The sequence below is a fragment of the Lissotriton helveticus genome, chromosome 4_1, assembly GCF_964261635.1.
Source record: "Lissotriton helveticus chromosome 4_1, aLisHel1.1, whole genome shotgun sequence".
Classification (NCBI taxonomy): Eukaryota; Metazoa; Chordata; class Amphibia; order Caudata; family Salamandridae; genus Lissotriton; species Lissotriton helveticus.
Window position 1 is genome coordinate 1,392,720,243 of NC_136063.1, and position 25,666 is coordinate 1,392,745,908.

The 25,666-nt window shown below is 48.5% G+C and overlaps 1 protein-coding gene across 4 annotated transcripts in view; it reads left to right on the forward strand.

Moving 5' to 3' along the window:
• The window catches only part of MBOAT1 (membrane bound glycerophospholipid O-acyltransferase 1), a 473,424-nt gene that overhangs the window by 183,672 nt on the left and 264,086 nt on the right, over positions 1-25,666 (forward strand). For 3 of the 4 annotated variants that reach the window (XM_078687935.1, XM_078687934.1, XM_078687936.1), the window contains 2 exons: positions 13,236-13,381; positions 22,784-22,861. In XM_078687935.1, coding sequence (XP_078544061.1) covers positions 13,236-13,381; positions 22,784-22,861 — 224 coding nt within the window. The remainder of the gene's footprint in view (positions 1-13,235; positions 13,382-22,783; positions 22,862-25,666) is intronic. The other variant, XM_078687937.1, reaches the window with a different exon arrangement.

The window sequence follows — 25,666 nt, forward strand, 5'->3', positions numbered from 1 at the left end:
AGGGTGAGGGGTTGAGGGTGAGTGAGGGTGAGTGAGGGTGAGTGAGGGTGAGGGGTTGAGGGTGAGTGAGGGTGAGGGGTTGAGGGTGAGTGAGGGTGAGTGAGGGTGAGGGGTTGAGGGTGAGTGAGGGTGAGGGGTTGAGGGTGAGTGAGGGTGAGGGAGGGTGAGGGTGAGGGAGGGTGAGGGTGAGTGAGGGTGAGGGTGAGGGAGGGTGAGGGTGAGTGAGGGTGAGTGAGGGTGAGTGAGGGTGAGGGGTTGAGGTTGAGGGTGAGGTGTTGAGGGTGAGTGAGGTGTTGAGGGTGAGTGAGGGTGAGGGAGAGTGAGGGTGAGGGGTTGAGGGTGAGTGAGGGTGGAGGGTGAGGGGGTGAGGGTGAGGGTGAGGGGTTGAGGGTGAGTGAGGGTGAGGGGTTGAGGGTGAGTGAGGATGAGTGAGGGGTTGAGGGTGAGGGGTTGAGGGTGAGGGGTTGAGGGTGAGTGAGGGTGAGTGAGGGTGAGGGTGAGGGATTGAGGGTGAGGGGTTGAGGGTGTGTGTGTGACAGTAATTTGTGTGTGTGAGGGCAGTGTGTGTCAATGCAACGGGGCTCATGTTATCGACCTCAGAAGCATTAAAAGTGTGTGTCTTGGAACGTCTGAGGGCAGCTCGTGTTACAAGCTTGCTTTGAAGATGGTCATGCAGTGCTGGGAGTGGAGCAGATGGTCCTGTTTATGACCTGCAGAGCGCGTGTGAAATGGGCGCGGATGAAGTGACTGGGGGGTGAGGGGTGTGCAGCCTGGTGTGCTGAAGCCTGGCAGCAGAGGCGGCGCGCGCCAGCAGAGGCGGCGCCTGCACACAAATTGGCTAAGTGGCTGGTGGCAAATGGACGCACATCAAAGGAGCCGCGAAAGTAGCATGCAAGCAGAGGGCTTTTTTATTTATTTCCACTCATCTGTACTAGTGTTCGTGCTCAAATGACCCCAGATTACACGTAAATTATACATGATGAAAGGCCAAGAAATGATGTTGGGTTACTCCCACAATTTTTTTTTTTTTTTAAATTTGTTTTATTGTTGCATCAAAGTAAACAGGTACAGGAAAAGTTATCAGCCGACTTGGCCTCAACATTCGGCCATGCGTGCAACATTTTTGGATTATACAACTGGTGCAAATATACAATTCCTTGATCAAGCCGTGCTGCCATGTCTATCGGTCGGGAGACGATGAACCCGCATAGCCAAGAAAATAACCCAGTGGACGATAACATGTAAGTAAGGTCCGGTCTCTAAGGCGTTGGATCGGGGCCTGTACTGCCCATGAACAGTGCTACCAGAGAACAGGGGGGAACAAAACCGTGGGAGGGAAGCGTGCGGGCGCCAGCAAGGTCAAAGTAGGGGGGATACTAGCGGCGGGCATCAGGGGGGGGGGAACCCAGTGGGTCAATCAGCCTGCGTTCCAGAGGGGCGAGCAGGTGGTCAGGAGCGTGGTCCGGGGAGGGGGGGGAAGACATCAGGCAGATGCTATCGGTCTTCACGGACTGGGAGGGGAGGGGAAGGGGTAGGTGGGTCACTCACAGTGAAGGACTGTCGGAAACTGTGGAGGAGCATGGCCCATTCCATGGATATGGGAAATTTACGCGCACCCCTGGCTTCTTCCTCTCTAAGAGCATCCTCCTCCGCCGCCGCCCATTTACTGACCGCCCCCGTCCAGGCTGCTATAGGGGGACCCTCCGGGGACCGCCAGCGCATGGTAATGCATCTGTTCGCTAATAGGAGCGCTAAGGACACGAAGCGTCTGTGTACTGGAGCCCGCTTAGGGACATGAAAAATGCCTAGTGCGCTAGACTCCCAGGTGGATAACGTGGTGAGGCCAGTCAGTTCCGACAAGGTGTCATGTACCGCCCGCCAAAAGGAATGGAGGTCGGGGCAGCTCCAAAACATATGACGAAAATCTGCAGTAGGGGCGCAGCATCTGGGGCATAGGAAGGACGTGGAGGGATAGAATTTCTGTAAGCGCGCTGGGGTGAGGTACGCCCTGTGTAGGATATAGTATTGGATATTCTTGAAGCGGGCATTCCTAGAGACGCGTTTGGGGGCCTCCAACGCCTTAGTCCACTCAGAGTCGTGCAGCGCGCGGCCTATGTCCTCCTCCCATGTAGCGCGCAAGGTCGTCAGGGGAGCCTGTGAGAGTTCTCGGATGGATTTGTACAACCAGGTGACCAAATGCCGTCCCACCCCCATACGTAGGATAGTGTGTATGACTGGATGCGTGTCTGGCTCGCCCGTGCGAAGGTCGAAATGGGGTCGGAATCCCTCAATCAGCTGTCGATATCTGAGAAATTGGCCCGGGGGGAGCCCATATTCAGCGGTCAGACGATCAAGTGATTTTAGCTGGCCTTCCTCAAAGAGCGACTCCAGATCCGTGATGCCACAGAGCGACCATCCGGCGAAGAACGAAGTCGCGAAGTAAGAGTCTTGCCTGGGGCTGCCTATCAGCGGTAAGAGCGGAGAATACGGAGGTCGAGCGGGGGACATTCGGTGGATCCGCATCATGCACCGGCGCGCTATCGCCACTTGGAGGGGGTATGTGCGCCGTGGCTTGGTGCCCGGGAGTAGTAGACGGGTGAGTTCCGGGGTCGCGATTCTACCGGTCGAGGTGACAGTTTCCTGAGGGTAACGGTCCGCCGTCCAGTACGACAGCCACTGGAGCTGCGCTGCAAGGAAGTATGACTCGAAGGATGGAGCTCCGAGCCCTCCCAGCGTCGTGGGAAGTTGGAGGGTTCGCAGGGCGACCCGGTGTCGGCCCTCGCCCCAGATAAGGGTCCCTAGGAGGGAGTCAACGTCGCGGAAAAAAGATCTGGGCGGCACCACTGGCAAGTTCGTGAAGTGGTATAGGAGCCGAGGGAGCATTATCATTTTAGCCAGTGCAATCCGACCTATTGGGGCTAGTGGGAGTTTATTCCAGAAGGCCACCGCTGGGCGCAGGCTGGCAAGTGCTTTGCAGTGGTTCCCCGCGAAAAGGTCCGCTGGGGAATGATACATGCGGACACCAAGGTAGCGGGGGGCTTCCGTGGACCACGAGAGTGTATGTGCTCCGAGCTCGACGTCCCGGGGGGGTAGACTCGGGTGCAAGGGGTAGACCGTGGACTTGTCCCAGTTCACCTGTAATCCGGAGGCATTCGCGAATTCCTCCAGTGTCGCCCCAATAGCGGTCAGGTCCGTTTCAATGTCTCGGACGTATATGAGGAGATCGTCCGCGTACATGGAGACACTGTGGGTGCTGTCCGCTAGCGGGATACCCCATTCCGCGCCCTCTAGGCGTAGTCTCACCGCCAGCGGCTCGACCGCCAGTGCAAATAAAAGAGGCGACAGGGGGCACCCTTGTCGCGTGCCTCGCCGAACCTCGAACGCTGGTGATATGCGTTTCCCGATGCGGACACGTGTAGTCAAATCAGTATACAAGAGGCGCGTGTATGCAACAAGCGTCGGGCCAACATTAAGGCGCTGCAAGACCGAGAAAAGATAGGGCCAAGTGAGGGTATCAAATGCCTTCTCCAGGTCCATAATGAGACAGGCGGCGCGAGGAAATCTGCCACGCACCTGATCCTGTACATGGAAAACTCGGCGAAGGTTCTGGGAGGTGTTCCTTCCCGGAACAAAGCCACATTGGTCGGGGTGGACCAGTGGGCGTATGACCTGTGCATAACGATCAGCTAGAATTTTCCCCAAAATTTTACAGTCGGCCGATAGGAGCGTGATGGGGCGGTACGAACCCATGTGGAGTGGGTCTCTGTGGGGCTTAGGGAAGGTGACGATCACGGATTCCCGCAGTGACTTGGGCAATCTCCCCAGCTGAAGGGACGCCCCGAACACCCGCGACAAACGGGGGACCACCAGGGGAGAGAACGTCGAGTAGTATTCCAACGGGAAGCCGTCCAATCCTGGCGCTTTATTCCGGGACATGGCACGAATCGCCTGGGTGATGTCAGGGGGTTTTATCTTGGTGTCGAGGGTGTGCTTATCTGCTTCCGATATTGTAGGTAGCGTCAGTGGATCCAAAAAACTGTCCACGGTAAAAGGGGAACAGTGGGTCGGAGTTCCGTACACTTGTGTATAGTGTCGCTGGAACGCCAGGAGGATATCGGCTTGGGAGCGCACCAGTATGCCGTCTGGATTGATAATATCCGTGATCGGCTTGATGACGGTATCTTGCCTCGCCATCCAGGCAAGGAGCGCGCCAGTTTTGTCTCTGTCCTTATGCACCCTAGAGGCATAAGCTCTAAAATTGTACTTTCTGAGGTCAGCGCAGGCCGCCTGATAATCCGTCTTAGCCTTGGCCGTAAGTATGGCGTGCTCCTCGGAGTCGTCAGGCTGTGTAGTGAGTGCGGCCAGAGACCGCTCTGAGGTCTGGAGCATCCGTTCCAGGGTGCGGCGAACCCCGACTACCTGTTGGATGCATTCGCCCCTGGCCACCACTTTAAAAGCGTCCCATTCCACCAGTACTGACGACGCCGTGTCTGTGTTGTGTGCGAAATAGTCTTGGATGCTGACTTTGTGTGCGTCTCTGAACACTGGGTCCGTGAGGCAGTCTCTAGGGAGGCGCCAGGTGGGGACTGGCGGGCGCGGGGGACGCCAGTTCAGCCGAATGACGTGGGCATCATGATCCGATAGGATCCGACCCAAGTAATCCGCAGATGCGATCTTAGGGAGGATCGTCGCAGAGCAAAGGAAACGGTCCAAGCGGACCCTGAGGTTATGCGGGATCGAGTGGAAGGAGTAAACGCGGGCCAGTGGGTGTAGGTGTCGCCATGCGTCAGTGAGTGTCCAGTGCGTGGTCCATGCCCTGAAGAGGTCTGCTTGTCGAGGGGCCGGGGAGTGTGAGGGGGGAGGATGTGAGCGATCCAGGGCGGGGTCTAGTGTACAGTTAAAGTCGCCCCCCAGTACCCACGGAACTGTAGTGAACTGGGCTAGAACGCCTGTGAGGTGATCCCAGAATTTGTTCTGATCTGTGTTGGGGGCATATATGCTTCCAAGGAGTATACCCTGGCCATCAGGGAGTGCCAGGCCTGACCCATACTAAAGCGCCGCGCGCAAATGCTGAATAGTGTGTGGCACAGAGGACACCTCGCCATTTGACTTGTAAGCGGGTGAGTTCGGTGGCATTAATATGTGTCTCCTGCAGAAACGCTATATTAGCCGACATGCGCCTAATATATGAGTAAACCGAGTACCGTTTGCTGGGTGTGTGTAGGCCTCGTACATTCAGTGTCAGGACGTTAACGTCTGTGCATGAGACTGCCATACTTAGGGTGTCGTGAGTGGGAGAGGGAACCCCCTGCAGCCCCCGACGGCCGCCGGTGTGCATGTGACATACGTGTTCCTACGCGCCGAGCTTCCACAGTCATAGGGGAGGGACTAAGGGGAGTAACAATAAACAGAACGGTAGGTGGGAAACAGTCCCAATACTGGGGATATCTCACCGGGGGTGACATATCCAAACTAGTGTCCCACTTGGGGAAAAATACAACGAATAACTGCGGGGGTGGCAGCATGTGTCGTCGCTGGGCTTGCGCGCGAGTCAGGCTTTTGCAGGAGAAGCGTCTATCGCACATTAGCGCTTACAAGCAAATGACAAACAGTCTAGGCTCCTAGACGTCGCGCAGCACAACAGAACACCATGAGAAGGATATAACAATAGGTAGTCCTTTCCTCAGGAGGAGGTGCCAGATCAGCTGGCCAGGGTAGCTTCCAGGGTGCGTACCGCTACAAGGGGGGAGGAGATCGGTCCGATCCCCGACATTGTTCCATCACTGTCTCTGTCCTTCTCAGGAGTGAACAGGTGCGGTTGGCCTTCCAGATCTGAGGTCGTGGGCGACGTATGTAGGCCTGACACCGCTTTCAAGGCGTCTCGTCGCTCATGCATGATTTGCGCGAGGTCGGGTGAGCCCTTGGGGGGTGACTCCTGGTCTCTGGGGCGACCCGATCGAGCACGGCTCGCACCTCGTCGTCTGGAACGCCGGAAGTCGTTATTGCGTGCTCTCTGGGGTCCAGGATTAGGAATAATTGGGCAGTGAAACTCAGTCCAATCCTGCGCTTCCTCCGCCGTATTGAAGAAGAGGGCCTTCCCTTTGTGCAGCACTTTCAGGCGGGCCGGGAACAGCAGGGAGTACTGAAGTTCGTTGGCGCGAAGACGTTTCTTGACCTCGAGGTAGGTGGAGCGCTGAAGCTGTACCTCTCGGGCATAGTCCGGGAACACCATAACATGCTGGTCCTCCACCTGTAGAGGACCGACTGTCCGGGCCGCACGGAGCACCGCATCGCGGTCGCGGAAGTGCAGAAATTTAGCCAGCATGGGTCGTGGAGGGAGGCCAGGTTTTGGTGCTCGGGCCGGGACCCTGTGGGCTCTTTCAATGGAGAAGTACGCCGTCCTGTCCGCCTCAGGTGTGAAAGATTTGGTCCAGGATTCCATGTACGTCAGAGGGTCCGAGTTCTCAATCCCTTCCGGTAGACCCAAAACGCGAATGTTACATCTCCTTGAGCGCCCCTCCAAGTCCACCGTGCGTTCCTCGAGGGCCGACACACGGTGTAGGACCTCCTTCAGTTCCGCTGTCTGCGATTTCACCACAGGCTGTAGCTCGGTCACGATCCGTTCTCCCTCCTTCACCCGATCCGCCAACTTGCGGTGGTCGTCGCGGATTAGGCTAATGTCCGTCGTCAGAGTTCCCAGCCGCTCCTCCATCGATAGGCGGGACAATTCAATTGCCGCTAACACCTGATCCAGCTTTGCCGACAGTGTAGGGTCGGTCTGCGATGCATGGGCCTGCGTCCATGTCCTCGTTTGTGGCATCCTCTCGGGGGCCGTCTCAGGGACCGCCGAGCATTTAGCGGCATTCGTTTTCCCCATGAGTGCTGATGGAGATGGGTGGGGGGGGCCCCGGCTCCTGTGTATATCACGTTCAACAGGCCGCCTTCCTTTGGTATGGTCAGATAGATAGGAGCTCAGCAGAGGGTGAGTACACAGTCTTTCGCGGTCCCGGGGCGGGCTCCGTCCTCCCGTCGGGGGGGCCCCACTGTTGGTCAGGACACCCCTAGGAGCCCGCAGCCGCAGGGGGCGACTTTTCGGGTGCCAGGAGGAGGGCAGTAGAGGGGCGCTGTCACCACAGTCCAGAGGTCAGAGGCCCGTTAGGGTCCGATCCAGTGCTCCCTCCTCTCCGGCGGGCAGCTCCGCCCTCCAGGTTACTCCGGGAGCCAAGGAACAGGCGATCCGGGCCCAGGGAAGGCCTCAGATTGATGAGTGTCTACCGCGTGGCGTGCCACCGCCTCAGGGCCAGTAGAGCTCCGTGCCCCCAGGGTAGTCCTCGCGTCAGTCACGGTGCCACGACACCCATGGGCGCCATTTTAGAGTCAGGCATCTGGGTCCACCAGGACACACGAGGATTCAGGCGTGAACCAGCTCCCCTCCCCCGAGCAGGGGCCAATGCGGATCGTGGCCGGACCCCAGAGGGCATAGGGGGGCCGCCGGATCACCGGCACCGCGGCTCGCGAGGGAAGGGGGGAGGGGGGGGTACACCTACCGCCTTCAGGTGGGATCGTGGTCGGTCGGGGGGTCCAGCGCCACACAGGGGGGGTCTCCGCTGGCGCTCCGCTGTCCGCGGCGGTGTGCTGGGAAGATCAGGCTCCCAGACGCGAAGAGGCGCCGGCTCTATGGATCCGCATCAGTGCGGCCGCCATCTTGTGTGTCGAGACAATATGGGCAATAGTGTCGGACCGAAAGGCCAAGGTCCAGCTGCCGCGCTCCTCACCGGGCACCGGAGCCGGCAATATTCCTGCCCCGCGATGGTCGCCGCCTCAGGGACCGAGTCTCAGAGGCGCTCCCGGGAGGCAGAGGGAGTCGCGCCCGCCATCTTGTGCGCTCGGCACTCCGCACCGGGTGCGGAGAGGGACGGATCCGTGGCTGTCGTCCGTCCGCAGATCCCCAGACGAGGGCAGAAGTCACCGCACTGCAGGTGAGTCGTCCAGGAGTAGGTATGGAGAGGCTGAGGCTCCCGGCGATCATGGGAAATGGGCGAGATGCTAGCCCGATCGCGGAGCCTCAGCAAGACACAGCCGCCATCGTGGCTTGCCAAGCCACGCCCCGGGTTACTCCCACAATATATGTACAGTTCATGAATGTGCAATTTGTTGTTTGCTGATAGCTGGATTAATAAAGCTAGCTCAGAGGGTTAAAGCGCTGACGACCGATCTACCTGTGATATGCAGTTAACACGCTGGAGACCCTTAGGGCCGACGCAGCCTCTCATGTTTCTGCGGTCGATAAAATGAGCAGCTGGGTTTATGTGCACATATAAAATAAATTAGTCTCTATTTTCTTAGTATTATTACAGTTAAAGTGTAGGCTGTTTTTCTGCATTTAGTTCAATATACACTGCTATAACCAGTGTCGCACGTTTAGTTATAATGTTTCTGATTGTCAGTTAGTTTTCGGGTGGATTAACTTTCTTCTTTAATCCTTCAGTGTTGTCTTGTATTGTTTTATACGCATGTCAATGTTTGTTGGTGAGTTTAGTACACAAATTCGGTATGTCTGCATTTGCTACAGTTTTGGGTCTTTCGTGTTTTTTAGAAACGGATGGAAGGCTTCTTGTGGTGATTGTGAGTTAAACAATTGCCCGTGCGACTGTTCCTTGTGCGTTGTTTCAGAGTCGTAAGAAAGGTAATTTAAAGGGAAAAAAGAAGGAAGAAAAAGAATTACGCATTGAGAGAAGGAAACTGTGGAGTACAGGGAAAGAAGAAGTAAGCCCTGAAGTGAGAGAAGGACTGTCATAGGGAGGATGAGGAAGACGAGGCAGACTGAGGCAGCTGGAGAATAATGGAACGTGAGAGAGTGATGCGTGGGCAGAGAGAAGGCAGGCGCTGGAGAGGGAGGGGGTGGGATGCCTGCGAAAGGGACGACACACAGAGCGAATAGAGGTTACAATGAGGATCAGAGAGAAGAAAGGTAATTTAAAGGGAAATATTAAAATAAAGAAAAATAATGAAGAAAACAGAGCACTAATTAAAAAGTGAGAGATGGGCGAATGAAAGAAACCGTGAAAAGAAATGGAAAGGAAGGAAGCAGTAAGTCGGCCGGCTGGGAAATGCTCTCGGCATTGCGATTTGCAGAAATAGAAGACAGACGCATTTTGTTGACAGTGGTGGGTGCGAAACAAAACCTCTAAAATGTAAAATGTAAGGACTGGAATCCGCAGTTGCACAAAAACAAGTAGGTTAAACACATCATAAGGAGTATTAAGACCTTAAGGTGTAGTAAACCTTTTTAAAGTGGAATTCCCAAAATCCCCAATGTGAACATGTTAAATAAAACACATGAGATAGTAAAAACGTCTGTTAATTATTTAAAAAAAACAACTAATCAGAGCGTAGTGAAACCCTTGTAAAGCATAACCCAAACATTTGGGTCCCCAGTATGAACATGTGAAAAAACATCACAGGGTGAAGTGAAAACAACTGTAAAGTGAAACAGAGACACTGAAGGCTCTCTCTGTAACACCAACATGTGTGATAAGCAAAGTCCCAGAGAGAAGACCTAATAGTAATCGCCTCAACATGAGATTTGCTGATAAGTGAGAGATTTTATAGGGATTATTGGGCATGTCTGAGATGTCAGAGAAGGGGATATTAGTACAAAAACCGCTCTTGGCAAAGTCAATATATCTCGCCCTTGCCCCAATTGACGTTGCTAAGATTGTAAGCCCTGTCGTACAGCATCCCGATTTTGTACAGCGCTGCTTTTTTTTTTATAACAGGAAAAAGGGTACAAGCAGTCGGCTTTGTAATTTGTAGGCGCAAGCACCAAGCATGCATGCACCTACACACAGGCAGTTTTAAATAAAAAAGATTTTGCTTGCTGGTTTGAGTTTGACTGGTATAGAAAAACAAAACTGTGGAGCGGGAGGAGAGAGCAATAACAATGTGGGGGTTGTAAGGAATCAGAGACGGCATTTTGTAAAACCATATGAGGGCACGGGAGGGGGAAGGAACATAGGTGATGGGTGAAGAACACGTAGAAAGAGTAACGTGAGGGTGAGATCATGTACTGGATAATGGGAGGGTGAGATGCTGCACTGGATAATGTGAGGGTGAGATGCTGCAACTGACGTATTGAGCAGTTGTAGGAAGGGCTACAGCTGCCGTTTTTTGGAACTGTGGAACCAGGCTTTAGTCCTTGCGTCTGTTCAAAACCTGAGATTCTGGGCAAGTCACTTAATTTCCCCGTGCCTAAAGCAAAATGAACGTGTCCTTCTATTATATAAGTGTTGCTTTTGTAAAATCCTTCAATAGCTTCCACTCGAGCTCAGGTACATAGAAAACATAGAAAAAGAAGTAAACATCATGTGAAAACCGACTAAAAACACAGAATAGTTTAAACATACAGATATCACCTGCCACAAAAAGCCGACTCTCTAGTCAGCTAAGCATACCTGTGACTTAGAAGCTGCCCTTAAGAAGAGTGCCGAACAACTCACTCCAAATCAACGATAACAATAAAATACAACACACCAACCCCTCAACTCTGACTCACGCGCTGCACTGCTGGTAATGATTATTGGGCGGCTGGCGAGGCGCTCTACACAGTGTGTTTGCGTGCAGCACATGGTTCCTCCGGTCAGGCTGGAGTATATGTGTTCCTGGCTCTATGTGCGCCCTTTTTTGCAGTGCATTGTTGTGACTTTAAGGCAGCTGCTTATACCATGCCTACCTTCATTGGAGCTGCAGGAAGGGCGCTCTGGAGAAGCCCAAAGCCAGTCAAACAATGGGAGGGAGAACTAGCTTCGGTGGGAGGGGACTCTGAATGCTGGAGCCAGGACTTCTCCAGGAAGTGGTGGTCTGCTTTCCTGGCCGGTGTTTTGGCTCTGGAGCAAATGAATCTGAGGGAGGAGGAGCGCAAAAGGGGAGGCTGAAGCTAGCGGTGACAATGGAAAGCTGCATCTAGTCTCTAATACCTTCCTGTTCAGTATTAACAGAGTGTGGACGGGTTCTCGGTATCAGCTCTCCCCATTGAAAATTAAAAGGAAAAGTGAATGCCTTTGTGACCACGTTTGTTTTAGAGCCTAGACACACCAATAACCATGTGCTTTCACCGTAACACGGCGGGCAGGGGAGGGGGCGGAGAGGGGAGAGGTGCGAGGGGAGGAGAGTAGGAGGAGGAGGGGGAGGAGAGTAGGGGAGGCAAGGCTAGCGGCAGGCAGGCAGGGGAGGAGAGGAGGAGGGGGGAGGAGAGTAGGGGAGGCACGGCCTAGCGGCCGTGCAATCAAGTAGTGAGGGGGCGGAGCTGGGGGAGGCTGTGGAAGAGAGTAGGCAAGGCAGGCGGCTGGGGGCATGTGCACGCGCTTTTAAGCTCAATGCACATGCGCATTGAGCTTAAAAGTCACGGGCACTGCAAGGAATCGCCACGATTCCTTGCAAGTTAGATAAAGTGTGGATGAGCCCCTATAGTCTCGCTTGCTCGATGCGCATGCGCATCGACAGGCGAGACCTAAAAAACCTTTTTATTGGCATTTTCAAGGTACAAACATACACATAATAAGCAGCAGTAGTTTGTATAACCAGGGCCGGTTCTAGGATTTGCGAGGCCCTGGGCTAAAATGGAATGTGCGAGGCCCCTCTAATGTAGATAAGTGGCCCCGCAAGGAGACCATTCACAGACACTGTGGGAGACCCATTGCCCAGTATTTTGCCCCCACCCCACAGTTTTAACTTTCAGCCCACAAGCATTTCTCACACCTTCAGTCCGACAGGTGTGAGAATTGCTTGTGGGCTAAAGGTTAAAACTATGGGGGCGCCAAAATAATGGACAATGGGCCTCCCACAGTGTCTTTGAATGGGTCTCCTTGCAATTGAAGGGAGCGTCTCCCTCCCCTATGCCTCAAGACACCATCCCTGAGAGGCCCGGGCAGGTGGGCCCCTCTGAAGGACCTTAATTGCAAGGCGACACCTTTCTCTGAAATGGATCGCCAGGGAAACAAAAGGACACACCACCAGTGCGTGGCCCCATGCTGGTGGGCTGAGTGCGAGGCCCTGGGCAGGTGCCCACGCTGCCCATGCCTAGCGCCGGCCCTGTGTATAACCATAAGACATACTCTGGGAAATCACTATTTACGGACTAGGGCTCAGAGAAATCCATAATATACCGGGTGTCACTTGCTTGCCAGCATGTCTCATCCACTTACACAATGTCAGTACCAGAAGAGATCAACTATAACGACAACAAACGTAACGCTGGCTGGTAGGTGGTGAGGCTCTCCCTCAGTACATACGTAGAACAGGAAGGATAAAATAAGAAGCTATGTATTGAAGTGCAACCACCCGTTGAGTAATGTGTGATGCTACTCCATGATACATGTGTATGGGGAAATGGCCACTTAGCTCCTGCAACATAAAAAAAAGCCATGGCTCATGGGGGGGGGGGAGGAGGGGGCGGGGGAGTGAGTCAAATTCCCCCATTCTTTACTGCTACGTAGGCATGACCGAACTTGGAACGGAAAGCAGCCCCTGGAACGGGGGAGGATTGGGCGGTGCTAGCGTGAGAAGCGCCGGCCCTGAGAGAGGAAATGGGGCTGCTAGTGTCAAGTACCGCTGCCGCTTTTGTTATAGGGGGCGATATTGCAGCACTGCTGCAAAACCGACCCCAAAGACAAAACCACCCTCACGGGTCAAAAACCTCACCCCACCCTTCCGGCCCACCGGGAAAACGCCCTGTACCGTCTACGGCCAGTCCGGTCCTGCGCATAGGAAAGGTATTTCTCCACCAAGAAAAATACGATCTTTGTTGAGGAAAAGACAAACATGTTTGGTGTACTTATGCACATACATTTCTCACATACTCCGGTAGGTTATTTCCTGTGCAAACAATTTGCTGGAGTAAATGTAGAACAGAAAGATGGATCATGGGAATCTATGGCTGGAGTGGAATTATATGAGAGCTTGATGTAGTTTTTGCAAACGTCCAAAAAAGTAAATGCAGTTAGTAAGCTCTGTCTTTTTTAACTAGCTGTGTATCGTCCCCATATATATTACCTGTGTGATTTTTGGGTTCATAACGTATTAATATTGCAAAAATACCTGGCTTGTTTGATGATCTCCTTAGTTTTCTGATTAAAATTCCTGTAAAACATTATTCATTCTGCCTTCCTGTTTGCTTGATGTCATCATATTGGGAACTTTCTTTACTAACATAACTAATGCAGAATATTTTGTTGCAGGTGAATTTTGTAGCCTGTCAGCTGCTTGCTTTGTTGGCTGCATTTTGGTTCCGCATTTACTTGGGTCCCAAAAATGCGAGTCCTGTTGTTCGCCATGCGTGCGCTACCATGTTTGGTGTCTACTTTGCCGTCTTTTGCTTTGGATGGTGAGTGACATGTTCTTTTTCTGGAAAGTGGTACAGTAGTCTAAACAATTTAATCATGTGCTTTTAAGAATGTTAACATTTATGATGTTGAATGAGAGAGTGAACGGGAGAGAAAGAGAGAGAGAGATATTTCAATGATTTAGAAAACTAACTAAAGTCCAAAGAACTAAGGGCCAGATGTAGGAGCCTAAATACCGGTCGGTAACGGCCGATTTCGGCCGTTACCGACCGGTATTTAAGAATCGGCATGTAGGGGCATTTATTTTACAGATTCGGTAAAATGTAGGTGGGACTCTTCTGAGTCCCAAAGCCCATACAGATTCGGTATTTTACCACCCAATTCAATTGGGTGGTAAAATACCGAATCCAGGTGTGCATGCACATGTGTGCATGCACACCTATGCCATGTGACAGACAGACATGCCCTTAGGGCATGTCTGTGTGCCACATGGCACACATGCCTGTATTCGGGGGGCCAGAGGGTGTCAAAGTGACACCCCCTGCACCCTTGCAAAAATCGGTATTTACCGAATCGGTAAATACCGATTCGGTATTGCCCCTTGATTCCTATGGGTTTCTAGGCCCATGGGAATTAATGGGCAATACCGAATCGATATTTACCGATTCGGTAAATACCGATTTTTACAGATTCGGTAATTCTATTACCGAATCTTCCGAAATCGCCTACCTTCATATTTACCGATTCATAAATACCGAATCGGTAAAATTCGGTATTTATGAATCGGTAAATACGCTTTTTCTACATCTGGCCCTAAGCTGTCATTTTAAGAATGTTGAAGCAAGCGACAGGAAATTAGTATACCCTAATCCAGGAGGGCTGACTTTGTCTTTTTTCTATAGGTAGCTTACCACTGAGATAATGGTGGAAAATGTGGAAGAGTACCTGCATAAAGGAACACAAATAATAATCGTGAAGAGCTATAATGTTCATTAAATGATAATGAAGTATTGCCATTGAAAAATGAAGGTTCAGTGAAAAATGTCTGCATCTTTTACACGTCCACTTACTTTTGAAAGGGAGCCAGTGTTGTTAATGTAGGAAAATCATTTGACACTAGGACTCACTCAGTAGGATGTGTCTCTTTCTGCGCTGGTGCAGTTGTTGCTGCTAAGTGCCAACGCAGAAATCTTTGCTCCATGGTGCAAGGGGGCCTGCGTTACAAGCAGGTTTTGGTTTTGTGCAGCAGACATTTTCCTCTATCTACATGTGGTGTAGAAAGAAGAAGACATGAGACGAAATAAACATAGGGCCCTATGTACGAGAAACTTATGCAGCGCTGTGCCACAAGTCATTTAGCTGCCCCCCTCTGCATTCGTTTCGAAGCACAGGGATGCAATATATTTACAACAATATGTCGCAGCTCTGTGCTCTTCCCTGTGCTGGTGCACAAACTGCTGCCATGCACCGGTGCAGGCACCCTTGTACCATGGTGCAAGGATGCCTGCGTTCCGGGGAGATTGTTTTTGTGCAGGAAGGTGCACCTTCCTGCAAAAAAACAATCAATTGAGGTGATTTCCTCTTCCAACGTGTGCTGTAGAATGACACACGCATTGAAAGAGGAGAAAAAAAATAGGAGAAATTTCTCCTTGTTGCGTCTCGCTACGCCACCCTGGGGTGGCGTAGCATTCTGACGCATTTCCAGGTTTACGATTGCTCATAAATCTGGAAATGCATCAGTGGGCTTGGGGTTTGCATGGGAACACCCACAACAACACCCATGACACACTCCTAACACACAGGTTGCGCCGCAATTGAGTCACACAATGTGATACACTGGTGGCGCAAGGGGCTTCTAAATCCCCATAATTTTCTTCGTTACGCCTCACCTGGGAATATGTAGCATTCTGAAGCACTCCCAGGCTTACTAGTCGTAGTAAATCTGGGAATCCGCCAAAAACCATGGGTAAATGCGTGGGAACACCCAAGCTCCATCCATGGATCACCTTACCCATGCAGAATAATGCAAGGCATCAACTTGTGCTGCCTTGAGTTACCCCAGATTTACCAAGCAACGTAGGGCCATGCAAGGTGGCTCTGCTTGGCATAGTAAATCTTACTTGAGGGCTTGTGTCGCCTTGCATGACGCAAGGACAATGCAAGCCTTTTATTAGATTTGGGGGGCTCTAGTTGGCATAGGTAGGTACCTGTGACAAATAGGGACCCTTGAGTCTAGTCAGTGTAAGGGGGTACACTCCTAAAATAACCCCTGCTCACCCCCTTGGTAGCGTGGCACGAGCAAACAGGCTTATCTCAGAGGCAGTGTGTAAAGCATTTGTGAACACATACAGTAACCCAGTGACAACACTACAGATGGACAACACACAGTTGTATATTAAAAATAGGTATTCTTTATATAGATTTAACACAAGACCTCAAACGACAAAAATCCACAATACTGTACTTAAATTGGTAGAATTGGTTTAGTTCTCTTTAGATCTTAAAGTCCGACACTTTAAGTCAATGTACCTTAAGATGCGACACGCAGGGCAACAAAAGTGTTTCAGGAAAGGTGATGCAGTAGTCCCTGGCACGCAAGGACAGTGATGCGTTGAAGATTGGGTGCAAAGAAACAAAGATGGCGTCTTCTTGATGTGGTGCGCTTCTCCGATGTTGCGAGATGTCTCAACTCGATGCGTCAGCTGCAGCGGCAACACCCTTGTTCAGAGATGCGACAACAGCGGCTTTGGTGGCGACACTCTTCCTCGATGCGAGACGCTTCCGCTCGATGCGACAGCTGCAGCAGCGACACCCTTGTTCAAAGATGCGACAACAGCGGCTCCGACGGTGGCACGTTTCTCCGTGGATGCGAGGCGCTTCTGCGGTACAATGCGTTAGCTACAGCGGCGACATCCTTGTTCAGAAATGCGACGGCAGCGGCTGCGACGGCGAGCAGTCCCTCAGAAGGCCCAAAACAGCAGCAGGCACTTTCAAAGAACTGTTGGGGAGCTGGGGGTTGAAGTATGTTGTCCCTGAGACTTCAGCAGGTGGCAAGCTCTTCTCTCAAGCCCTTGGAGATCCTTACAAGTTGATGAAAGTACACAAAGTCCCTTTCTCCTTTCTTTGGCAGTCAGGCAACCACTGCAGGCCAATCCCCCAAGCAGCACTTCAGCTTAGGGATAGTCTCTCCTCAGTTTCTTCTGGTTCCTCTCCCCAGCAAAGGTTTCTTCTTGTTGTCCAAAAGTGATCCTATTCTCTGGGGTTTGGGTTCCCTCTTTTATACACAGTTTCTCTTTGTTCTCTGAAGGCAGAGAGGCCTTTGCCTAGTCCAAACCAGTTCTGGTCAGTCCTAGAGCACTCTGTTTACATGACTCCTTCTTTCCTTTCACAGTGCAGGGCAGAGACATCAGGCGCACCACAGGAGGTGGAGCCAGCATTGTGTAGGGAAGGCACAGCCCTATTCAGGTCCCAGGTGCAACTTTTCCCTCCCATCTAGTTGCAGATTTCTCTATTCACCACTGGGCTGACTCACACTGTCTGCTGGAAATCCCCGGCCCATGTCACTCAAACTCCAGACAGTGAATACACAACCTAGCAGAGGCAGTCTTGAATAGTTAGACAAGAAAATACCTACTTTCTAAAAGTGGTATTTTCAAACACAGAATGTTAAAATCAATTTCACTAAAAGATGTATTTTATCATTCTGAGTTCAGGCATACTAAACTCGAATTTCTACCATGTTCCCTGAGTCAGTTAGGATTATAAAATGTAATAATCTAACTGCCCATTCTGGCCTATGGGGAATAGGTAGCCTTGAAATAGTGAAAAACTAAAATGGCTGTAATTCACAATTAGGACAGGCCACACACATCAAGGCTTGTCCTACCTTATACTTACAACACAACCTGTCCGTGGGCCTACCATAGGGATGTCTGATATGAAGAAAAGGGAAGGTTTAGGTACTGACAAGTGGGTGCACGTGCTCAGTCAAAATGGCAGTACCAGACTGCACACAGGCTCTTCAATGGCAGGCCCTAGACACACTTTTACAGGCTGCTTCTGCGGGTGGCACAACCAGTGCTGCAAGCTCACCAGCAGCATTTGGTTTACAAGCCCTGGGCACTCCTGGTGCACTGTACTAGGGTCTGACAGGTAAACTAAACCAGCCAATCATGGAATCACTAATTCACACGTCAATTTATAATAGGGAGCACTTGCACTGTGGCACTGGACAGCAGTGGCACAGTGCCCAAAGCATCTAACACCAGCAAAAACACATGAGGCAACAGCAAATATGGAAGGGAGACCCACACCAAGGTGCCAGGTCTAGCACCCTTGATAAATGTGGGCCTAGCTACCATTGCCATCCATCACATCTGCTAATAAATCTGCTGTCTTTGCCTTCTTCATAACTGAACCCTTAAACATTTTTACGTTGTTAAATTTTCTGCTGAAGCACCACATACTGATGTAACTCTTCTCAGGTACATGCCTCATCAACATTTCCTTTTTTAGGCGGTGGGGCCACGGGGTTGTGTATGGCAAGGACTACGTCAAATAACACCACAGCTGCACTCAATATGCACATGCCACAAGTTTTGCCCTCCTCACCCTTCTTCCCTCCTTTGTGTCTTTCCCTGACCTGGGACTGGAAGAAGAGCGTATACCCATGCACCAATACATGAAGTGCATTATCAGTACAACTCTGCAAAAGCATGTGTACTGCAAGACATAGGTACCATTACACATTGCAGTCGGAGTAAAGGAACTGCGTTAACGACGAGGCGATGCCTATAGAGGACTGTGTGAAGCAACATCTGTTCCACCACCTTCTTTCCTTGAAGTCTCTGTTACTGTTTGACATATGTAACCATCCATATAATAAAAATAAGTTATTTCATTAGATGGACTTATCTGTTTATTTTTACGTTTGCTTTTCACCACTATACATGAAGGCATAGTGACCACTCAGTAGTCGAAATGATAGAGAAGGTTCCCTACAAAACAAGGCAGTAGGTACTAAGTCTTTGGATAATTGGCAACCAAGCCTTCTCGTCTCTTTGAGGGGTGTAGTAATAGAATATTGATGAATAAATATTGTCTTCCATAAATAGCAGTACCTAAATATTGACTACCAAAATATTCTGAAAGTATATAGCCTGTAGGAATAGATTTAAGGTGCCTGGTTTCAAATTAAAACTGATGTAAAACCATCAAAAGGACTATTAACTTTTCGGTAGCAACCAAAAAAGAGTGCATTTTGTTGCACTTTTAATGCTTTTGTGTGTGCTTGTGTCAAAGAAGCACATGCGCAGCCACTACCTCTAAGCACATTTCTGTGCATGATTCCCCCGGTATGACCCACTATGGCTATAATAAGCCACCTACTGTGCCTTTGTCACCATCTAAAAGGTTCCTGAATCCCAGGACCTACATCCTCCACTGTTTTGGGTGCATAGCTCACATTCCATGGCTTAGGTTCACTGTTTCATGCTGGTTGCTGTGTAGTGGCCAGCAGGTTCTTAGCTGAACTCCAAACAGGGCGTCATACCAAGATAAGATGCACCACCATAAAGTCATCATCCTTCATTGAGAATGGTAAGGAGATTTGCTCTCTGAAAGCTCAGGTATCATGCTTGTGGTCATGCTTGTGGTAACAAAGATCACTGTGCATACAGACTCCTCCTGAGTCAATGTCCATCTATAAACGCCCAACATTCATGTTCTTAGTTTTACATGATGTCTGAAAAGCATGGCAATAAGAGCCACATCCCTTTGTACAAAACAAAGCAGCAGTTCGTGCTCACTATTTGTGTTCTGCTGCATTTAGTGCTGTTTCCTAGTGCAAAATGTATCCTCGCGTCCATTTTGGGTGCTGAAGTTTATTTTGCAGTAAGAAAATAGGGCTAAATGTTGGGAGTACGTTTGGGGAAAATTCTACCTCAAGATCACATTTAGTGAGTGATTTGATGTCAAGTTTTGTGAAAGGGTGATCTCTCCATGTCCAAATTCTAAAGCCCAAATGCTGATCGATGGTAGATTTTTGGGATTCAAAGTGTTACCAAACAATGTTATCCTTGGGCCTCTATACTTTTTAATGTTGCATTGGAAGCACTGGCCATCGTGCTGAGGGGTGGTAGGAATTATGTGGATTAATTTATAGAGGAGGGCATATTGACACTTTATTGTGCCTAGACATTGAGAACACTCAATCTTTCACTTCTGTCTGATCTTGATCTATTTATACCATACATTTTAGTCTTTGCTAGTTAGTTCGAATAGATCTTTGGTTATAGTTCAAATGGTGAAGCTAGCATTTCTCATCATTTAACTAAGTAGGGAGAGGCTAAAGGATTAGAAGTGGCCTTTTCAGTGGGCTTATGATAACATGATATATCTTGGTATACAGATGTTGGTATAAGATCGTGGTTAGAAACAATTAAGAAAAGATGTGGATAGCTGAACAGCACCAAATTTAAGACTATGGACACATTTTAATTTGATCAAAATTATGTATTATTCCATGAAGGTTCATGTGCAATAATTTGTGACTTAAGTCTACCTCTACATATTTCCCTGTTTTTGAAAAGATAATTAAATACCTTATATGGAATACTAAACTAGGCTCACATATATTTATGATAAGGCTGAGGACTCTGAGAAGAGGGAGAGGGGGGGGGCGAGATTTGAATTATCGAACATTGGGCAGGGCTTTTCATGCTTCATTGGACAACACACTTGTAGGTTCTTAGAGAAGTGTTTTAAAGATGCTCTAACATAGTTGGTGGCTGAAAATGGAATTCAGAAGATAGAGGGAGAGGGGGGGCGAGATTTGAATTTTCGAACATTGGGCAGGCCTTTTCATGCTTCATTGGACAACACACTTGTAGGTTCTTAGAGAAGTGTTTTAAAGATGCTCTAACATAGTTGGTAGCTGAAAATGGAATTCAGAAGATATTTTGATGCAAGTCTTTTTGCTTGGAGAGTTTCATTCTGGGTCAGCATTTTGGGTCTTAAGTTTGCTGAGCTCAATGAGGGAAGAATGACAGGAATGGGAGGAATTTTGATAGGATGGGGCTTTTCACCTATATGAGTAGCTCCTGATATCAAAGATGCCAGAAAACAGATTTTTTTTGCCAATGCCGGAGGAGTTATGGTATTGTTGGAATCGATGATCTCTTGACAAATGGTTGCTTTTTGTCATTTGGAAATCTACATATTAATCTATGAATTGGAAATGTCAGAAATATGGAAATACGTGATAATGTAACTATAGTACCTGGTGTGTTCCCATTTAATGTTTGTCGGAGCTGGTGTCTGGAATGCCGAGACTAAATGTTGTACGAGAATATTTGTGAGTGGTGTGGAATGGAAGCCAGGAGATAGGGACAGGCGGAGGGAGGATGGAGCCCTGACAGAATCTACCTGCTGATGCTGTAGCCAAAGGACCTGATATGTACTGAATAACTTGCCTCCTACCTGAGCGTTCCAGTCTCTTCTTTGAAACCCTCCCTCTAATTTCAAAAGACACCCTTATTGAAAGAATTCCTGTTATATTAACGGGTAGATTTGAATAGGGACAGAATGGGATAGTGATAGCGGATGTCTTTAGAAGTGCTTTGCAACATTCTACAGATTGTAACCTGAAATGGGTTCTCAAGGCAAGCTACTATGGCTGTTTGTTTCTAATTGTTTTAATGACTGGGGGAAGAATTGAGTAAGAATTTTTAAAAACAGGAATGGTATAGAGATTTGTCAGCACAATTAGTAGTGTGCACATAGATATATCTGGGAAACTTTCTAAACAGAAAATCTGATCCACAATATCTTGGATTCCACTAACAATGTAGTTGTCACTTGAATCAAATTGTTGGTAGAAATGTAAAGAGGGAATGGGAAAGTATGAACACATGCCTATAGTGTTTAATAGAGGCAAAGATTTTTAGATGGATATGAGAGATTTCGACTGGAATAATGGTGACATTAAATTGTAAGACAGGTTTTGTGCAATTGAACAATTAATTACTTTACTGTGCTGTCAGTACAAAAATCTGTAGCTAAAGCAATGACGATAATTCTATGTGGATGAAGGGCAGAGTTTATGTTAAAACTGAGGGCTCGGCTCGCTACCCATCTCATCACATTTGTTTCTGACCCTGGTTCACAGCTGACTGGACTACACTGACATCGTAGATTGTAATCTGACTGTCATTGATAGATTCAAATCTCCCGGCTTTGTTTAAGATTGCCACCTCACCCTTCACAAATCTATTGATGACATTGTTTCAAAATGGCAATTACCAGTTTAACCCCTTGGGCACGGCCGCGATTCTGCGCCTGTGTGGCGTTTTTCAAAGTGGGCGGGTTTATGACGGCCCCCAGCCGTCATCAGCACACGAGCCCCGTGATGCATGACGGCTGGGGGCCGTCATCAGCATCGAAGGGGTTAAACTTTTCCATGGGATTAAACCATTTTTACCATACCAAGATCCCAAGGTTGTTGGCCAATCTATGGTTCTTTCTAGATTTGATTACGGAATTCCATTCTCACGGGCTGTCTTAAAATTCACCTTGTTCCCCTTAAAGTCACACATAACGTTGCAGCTAGGCTGCTCTGTGGATTGACTATTTCGACCACAATAATCCTACATTGACCACCCATAGCTGGTTCCCACCGAAGCCCGATTGATCCATGTAGTGGCTTGTTTTATTCATAAACTCCTCCACTCTGACCCCTCTGTCTGGGGGTAGGTCATCATCTAGGCCTCTATGACAGTCTTCTTCTTGCGACCCCATTGGCAATATTGATTAACCACATCGATGCTATGCATTTTCCCGCTGTGTGCTGGAAGCAACAAAAACACATGTTACATGACGAGCTGGGCTTGTCATGAGCGTAGCAGGAGGCTACCTCATGACGAGCCCAGCTCGTCATGAGTGTGGAAGGGGTTAATAACCATAGACTCTTTGTTTGCATTCACTACTTTTATTGTGGCCACCCATCTGGTCACTTCAATGTTTACTACTTTTAACTCTAAACCTACACCTGTGGAAAACTGCCCAACTTGTTCCTCTTCCATGGTTATAATTGAAATATGTGGGTATAAATAGCCAAAGTCATCCCGCTCCACAAGGATTTTGCTATGAGCAGATATGATTTACTCCTGCCTGCAGTAAGGCTTACTCATAGAATTTAGCAGATGTCAGGAGTGCTACAAGAGTAAGCCAAAGCAAGGTCTTTGTGAATCGGGCCCTTTGATTCTATGAATCAAATCTTCAATTTCCACCAGAAGCCATTTTTTCTGTGCCGTAGTGACAACTTGGTGCACCATAAGATTTGTGAATTGTGCCTGCAGACAATATATAGTTGGAAAATATTGTGTATAAATGAGTCAATTACAACACACATATTTATCAATATGTTGCTTCTGTATCTGTTTCAGGTATTCTTTGCATATTTTCACACTGGTGTTGCTGTCCTACTGCATCATGACGACTGCAAGCATCCGGAATGTGCACAGGTATAAACAGTGCTTTCTCAGAGTCTTACCTGTTGGTTCTCTGCATAGGGACAGATGGAGGAGCATAAACAGAGCAGCAGAGCCTTCATTAAGTTGCACCCCTTCTTCCACTGCTAATGTTTCTGTTGCCAAGGAACCCTGAAAGCAGTTGATGTATTACAACCTGAGTGCGGGCTTTTGTTGTCGCACTAAGCCGAACAGTGAGTCATTGGAAAGGTGGTTGAAGTTTTTGAGAGGCAACAGATTTCTTTAATTCTACTCTTTCACAGTAAACAGAGCTTTAACACAGTGTGTATGTAGATATTCGATCTACAGCGTTACTCAAAGGTAGGTTGTAGTGTGGAATACCGAGTAGGGAATATCGTGACTCCTTAAAGTCATGTCAGTGCATATAGGGAAGTAAAGATTTACTGTTCTTAACTCCACATCTGCGTCTTTGAATATAAAAAATCTGTTCATACTTACCTGTCAAAATGTTTGTTAGTAAAAATACAAATGACGTAATCGTTGACGTCATTGATGATATCACATATCGTACCACTGGCAGCAGAAGGGATCTGCAGACATTGATTGTACTTGCCAACAGTACAGCATTCTACAGTTCACCCTTCTTGATCTACAATCTTTTTGCTCAAAACATATTTCAGTTCAGTTGCTCACATATGGATGTACTTTATCATCCATAAAATGATGAGTAACTCCACAACTGAAGTTCATATCTTTAAAACAGTAAAGGATGTTGTGATTTTTATTGTCGTGTGTTTTTGCGTTAGGGGAACATACATAGCACATTAGCAGATGTGCAGAGTGTAATAATTTAATTATTGCCTCTGAGAAGTGAAGGCTGAAGCTGGGGCTGTGACTCACAAGAGGTGAAGCCTGGGGTAATTGGGAAACAACCATTACAACGCAGTCATTGCAACACACTACATTTACAACGCAGTAATTACAACACAACTGCCTTTACATCGCATGCCATTACAACGCAGCCATTACAACGCATGCCAATGCAATTGGAAGGGCGAGATTTTGATCGATACCTCATCACTATTGATCCAAACCTCGATCTGGTCGACTGAACCTTTGTTGCCTGTCTTGGAGGAAAAAAAAGTGCCCCTCTCTGCAAGTTAGTTCACCCAATAAAGGACTCTGCTCCCAAAGATCACAAACAACTTCTAGCTTTCAAAAGTTTATTGTAAGGATATGATAAGCTGCAAATACAGGCATCTCAGAATGAGATTCACGAGATACACAGGTCCAATTACATACATGTGCTCTCGGAAAGCCCTCAGACGAGCAACGGAAATCACTAACACAAGTTCTAAGAATAATAAAGCTATCAGCATTGACGCATATCTCTCCTTCATTTAAGTTGGAGGAAAACACACAGGTTAGGCTGTCCCTACCCTGCTCTAGATGGTATCCCTACTTAACCAAGTCCCAACCTAACAAAGGTGTCAGCAGTGAATGACCCCCAAGGGAAGTCACTCACTCTAAGTCTCTTGGTGAAAACCTATAGTTCTCCAGTCATGACCCCTCTCTGCCTACCCATCCGCTCTCTAAAGGGTCCTCAGGTATCTGCTCTAACTCCACCCAGGGGTGCTGTCCCTAATACAAAACAGTCAACAACATTTGAGACGCCCCTTGCGAGACGCCCCTCACGTGGTGTAGCTTCTGGCTTTTTCCATGATGCTTTGTATTGGGCCTCATACGTTAGAGTTGACCTTGCTTCTCAGACTCTTCTCCGGCCCGCTGATACCCCTTAAACATTCCGGAACCCTCCTCCATGTCTGGGCCGTCTACTGAACAGACCTCTATTCATTCATTTATAATTGGATCCCCCCTTTTCCTTTGCAGACAGATATCTGCAGCCAAGAACCCAACTCTCATAGACTTCCAAAAAAGGCTTGCAACATTTCTCAGCCCAGACATGTACGTGTAAATCAATGTTAAAACATTTCAGGCCTACAATATTTCTCATCATGATTATAGCATTCAACTTCTTCATTAATTAAAGCATGTTAATACTCTTATTCTATTATTCAGTAAACATCTCTAAAAATCATGGCCCATTTAATGCAATGACCAAAACATTAATACAATCTGTGTCGTGAAAAGAAACACCTTCCCTTTTAGCTCTGGCCCTGAGGCCTACCACATTCTGCGTTTAACCACATACCATCTTACATTTTAACAGCTACACGACATGAATTCAGAAATAATCACATCTACTAAAATCATATAGTGTCACACATTTCTGTATTAGTTCCACTTCTACTTAAATCTCTACATTAACTATACATTCAGAAGATAATTACAGATACTATTAGCACTCATGGCATTTCTCCTCATGATTTGTGCTTACTACAGGTAAGTGTGATGTACTCATACATTTAGGTCAGTTTGCGCTCTCTCAGTTCCCCCCTTTGATGACCTCTCGGGGTCATCACTAACATTTAAACTGCAGTTATTGCTGGCATGATTTGTCTCTGCGCTTCCAGAGCCCTCAGGCTCCTGTACTGATTATCTTGTATGGCAGCCAATCTCTGCAGCTGTTCTCTTTGGGCCCTTTCTGACCTTCTTGCTCTGTACCATTTGAATACCCTCACCAATCCCCACAATATAATCCCACAGATCAATATTATGATGATAGGTTTTAGTATATACCACACAAAGCTTTTGCCTAAGGTGGAAATCCACCCTCCAACTTCACTCATTCCATGGCCCACCTTTTCCCAGACATTTTCTCTACTCAAGTCTTCGATCTCCTTGTGAATATTAGTTATGTTCCTAATAACTTTCTCA